The following is a 4,378-nucleotide window of genomic DNA, read 5'->3' on the forward strand; positions in this document are numbered from 1 at the left end:
TCTTTTTTTTTTTTTTAAAAAAATCCTTTAACATTAGTGCTTTCAAATTCCTTGTTCATATATGGAGTCTTCCCTAGACAGAGATGCCATGTGTATGTTTCTATATATGTGTGTGTATATATATATTTGTCCAAACGTACAGATGCAGTTAATTCTAAAGAGAATTGAGTTATCTTCCGCTGCATGGAAGGCAAAGCCTGTCAGCAGCTGTTAAGCAAGCTGGCTGTAAAAAACAGTGACCAGAAAAATGTGTTAATACAGGCTGTCAAACAAATGCTGTAACAGCTTGTTATATTTTATTTTTTTATGATCGACACAAATAATGAACCCTATTTGCCTCATTGAGTCTAGGGTGGTGGTAGCTAACTTATTTTTACAATCAGTGTCCTTATAAAAATAGACTAGCTTCTTAGTGTAGTCCTGATGTCAGTAAAGCATTTAAGTGCATGCTTAACTTTCAGTATGTGAAAGTATTTTGAAAGTTAAATGGGAATAAATGCACCAGTAATGCCAAGCAGATGCTTCAGCTCCTTACCGAGTCCTTGTCTTGGCTGATCCCAAGCAAAACCGTCTATTCTGTGGTAGAAAATAACTACCCGTGTTGTAAAGCTGCCACGTGGCTGAGACTACCGCAGAAGGTGCCAACAGGGAAATAGGACAAGTGCTGTTCTTCTGATGTTGCCTGGTGTTATTTGCTGCTAAGGAAGCACCTCAATGCACTAAATTGTACTGGGACGGCACGAGCCTCTCCCATCTCGGTGCCAAGAAGGTTGCCAAATGCAACCACATGTTTTAAAAATTGGGGAAATGGTTTCTTTTTAATCAGATAAACCAGAAGTTCAGAGTGATTTTCACTAATTAGTTTAACAGCACTTACATTACAAGACTGCCAATCAGGCAAAAAGCATAACTAAGAGTATTTGGAAGATGTCCTGCTCTTACACGACCTCTCCAGTCCAGTAATGGTTCTGTTTTGTTTCCTTACAGGTTAAACATATTGCTGGCTGGTATGAACCCCGTTTATTTCCACGCAGTGAATGTAATTTTACACTGTCTCGTGACTCTTGTGCTGATGTATACTTGTGACAAAGCTGTGTTCAAGGACTGCCGACTTGCTTTTGTCACGGCGCTGTTCTTTGCTGTGCATCCCATTCACACCGAGGCTGTAAGTATGTGACACACTCAAAAAAAATGGTGACACAAAAGCTAAAAATAAACGCAAACATTATGTATTTTTTAAAGTAACCGCTGAGTCCTACAGGATATGGTGCTTGTGATGTTTGCTGTGGGGGAGCAAAGGTGAGAATACACTAGATTTAAAAAAATTTGTAGGAGTCATTAAGAAAAAAGTGTATTTGTACTTGCCATCTTTCTGCTCTGGCACTAAATTCCAATTGACGGTCCCAATCAGTGAGGCTGGGAATAAATGGACAGTCATTCAGCTGATGGAAATGTCGAGTCTTCTGAAAGCAAAGACCTTGGTGAGGCTATGCTTTCCTGCTGGGACATTGTTGCATGCCTTCAGTCATCTCCTATAGTCATCAATTTAAGGGAGAAAAAGTGAAGGGAGCATTAGTGTGTATTCTGGAGGAGATCGCTCACATAGAGGTGATATGACCCATGGAGTAATTTATATTGATTTCAATTAAAAGCTAGGTGTATCATCTTCAGAAAAGAAGTTGTTAGCTTAATAAATGTCATGGTAAGTTTACAGAGCGACAGCTCATATTGGACATTTTTCTTCTGGAATCATTCAAAGACATAACCAGGCTAAAACTGCAGTCTGTTAGTGTGGGGAGGTAGTTCTGTGGATAAGATAGGTCTTGCTGTCTTTGAGGAGGAAATGCAACGTCTAGCTCTCTGTCCTTAAAAAAAAAAGAAATGCTCTCATTAGCTGAGATACCGTTGACATCACATACTCTCATTACAAGCCTTAATGAGTGGAGGAAACGGCTGCTGAGGCTGAGAACTTTTGAGGAGAGATTACCTTAATAACAAAAAACCCATGAGCTTTACAGTTACTCGCTATGCTGTCTCGTGTGAACTGATCAGCTAGGCTCCTTCTGATAATACAGCTTTATATTATAAGGAAGGTTTTAGAAGAGGCGCTCTTTGAATTTATTTTTGTCTGGGTCAGAACTTAAAAAGGTTACAATAAAAGCCCGAGCACTGAATATAGCTTAATTATGTAATCTCAAAAGAGGCGAAATTTCAAAGGGCCTTTTATTTGCTTTATGGGCAATTTTTAGATCTTTCTGAAACGGAATATCGAAATAGTTTGTAAAAGGGGTGTTTATACATCCTTTTTCCAATGTTCCCTTTCTTTTAAAAAGATTTGGTTAATTAATATGTAGAAAATACTCTCATAAACTCAGATTCTTCAGAAAGAAAGAGAATAAATTCCATACCATTATCATTTTTTTTGGTGATAAAGTTCATTCAAATATTAACTCATTCCTATATAATAAGTCTTCTGGAAAGAGTTGTTCTTTCACTAGTCTTTTTCTATACAAATTTCAGTTCTGGGAGTTGTTTGCGTTTGTCGTTTGAGCCTTATTATACAAAATTAAAACAGATCCCTGAAACTGGCTTTTCTCTATGCAACTTTATTAATATTTTAATGAGAAAGTAAAGAAAGACTTAACTGTTGGTTTACTCATTTATTTTGTGAAGTGAGAAATGCAGCAGCCAAAACTGAGCATGTCCTACACTAATGACGTAACATTTCACTGTACTGAAGGAAAGATAAAAAGCTTAAAATAGTAGCAGTGAGTATGGATCATTGAAACTGTCACTGAATGCACATGCCTTTTCCTACCCGTGTTTACACCTGTGTGTCTCTTTTCCTTTTAGGTAACAGGTATAGTAGGCAGAGCGGATGTCCTCGCTTGTCTACTCTTTCTGTTGGCTTTTCTCTCCTATAATAGGTATGGATCCTTGCTATCAGTTTTCATAACATCACGAGATGCTCTAGTCTGAGGAGGAGACAAAGTGGAAACCCATTAGTTTTCAGTCGTTGCTGGCAGAGGTGCTTTCCCCAGCACTGCTGTGTGGAAGTGCCCTGGCTCCTGCTTTCATCTGTAGTGCCGAATAAATGATGCTTGTGAGAACAAATAAACACAAAAAGAGAGGACAACATTTAAGGTCCCCCTTTCCATTGACATTACAGCTGACCATACACTAAAGGAGGATTTGTAGAGCTAAGAATTATAAATAAATGTTTTCAACTGAAGGCAAATTGCTTGTGTGTAGAATGAATAACAGACAGACACATGCCTGCTTTGAAATACATGCTGTGACTGTGGGACTCTGAAATACCTGGTCTGGGAGAGTTAAGGGTTGTGCCTAGACCTTTAGTCATCCTTTTCAGATGAAAACCTGGCACCGTTTGCTGGTCTGTGTTCTGAAACTGTTGCTGAACAAGTATAGATAAAGAATTAGCTGTGCTTGGATGGGGTTTCTACCCGTTTTGCGTTGTTATTTCATTTCGGAATAGCACTGTGTCATCACGACTGCATGGAAAGAACTCTTGAGCTGTTTGCTACAAATCCCTACCGTTGTTTTCATCAGGAGGTTTCAAAGATGTAAAACTAGTAGTGACCCCACAGGAATCAGCTTGTTTGATTTCGGTTCTTTCCTACCTTCTTCCCTCTCACACAGTCTTGCTGCGCAGTGTGTTAATGATTAGGACACATCTTTGACTCAGGGGAGTGTGGGTGGGATGGAGGAATTTTTGCTTGCCGAGTGCATTTTGTCATGTCACGCATGTTTGTTCTAGATGAAGGAAAGGTGTTGTTCTGCATTCTCTCTTTGTACTTACTCTCCCTTCCTCTGACTGTTTCAAGTCCACATTATCTTTCTGCTTGTCTTTTTTCCCACCTCTGCTCAAAGTCTTGATGCAACTCTTAATATTTGTGTTTTCTGTCTTCCCTTCCTGTCTTGTGCCTAAACCCTTCCTCATTTATCGTGTAGCAGTGAACAGTGTAGGTTGTTCATGTTACATTACCAGCATCTTAAGAAATTAAGGAAAAGTGTCTCAGTATTTGTGTGAATGTAGTAAACATGAAAATAGCAGCTAAGTTAAAATATTGATGTCAAATCTTATTTTTCAGGAGTGTGGATCAGCTTTATGTTGGGGAACATTTCCCTCCCACTGCCTCCCCATTCTTTTTGCTGCTTAGTTTATTCCTTGGGACATGTGCAATGCTGGTGAAAGAAACTGGAGTCACTGTGTTTGGTGTTTGCTTGGTTTATGACTTTTTCTCCCTCTCCTGCAATGGACTCAAACCGTAAGTCACTTGCTATGCTCGCTGTGCTTTTCAAGTGTTGCCACCTGTGTGTGCAAAATATATATTATTATATACTATTATATTACTAT

General features: G+C 38.9%; 1 protein-coding gene across 1 annotated transcript; it reads left to right on the forward strand.

Annotated features, from left to right (window-relative positions):
• Positions 1-987: 987 nt before the first annotated feature.
• LOC104499087 (transmembrane and TPR repeat-containing protein 1-like) lies at positions 988-4,289 on the forward strand (the record flags this gene model as incomplete). Its single annotated transcript, XM_010142548.1, has 3 exons — positions 988-1,165; positions 2,854-2,927; positions 4,113-4,289. Coding segments are annotated over 3 exons (429 nt in total), but the record flags the coding sequence as incomplete, so codon positions are not given.
• Positions 4,290-4,378: the final 89 nt, after the last annotated feature.

Source organism: Buceros rhinoceros, unplaced genomic scaffold (genome assembly GCF_000710305.1).
Source record: "Buceros rhinoceros silvestris isolate BGI_N320 unplaced genomic scaffold, ASM71030v1 scaffold31568, whole genome shotgun sequence".
NCBI lineage: Eukaryota > Metazoa > Chordata > Aves > Bucerotiformes > Bucerotidae > Buceros > Buceros rhinoceros.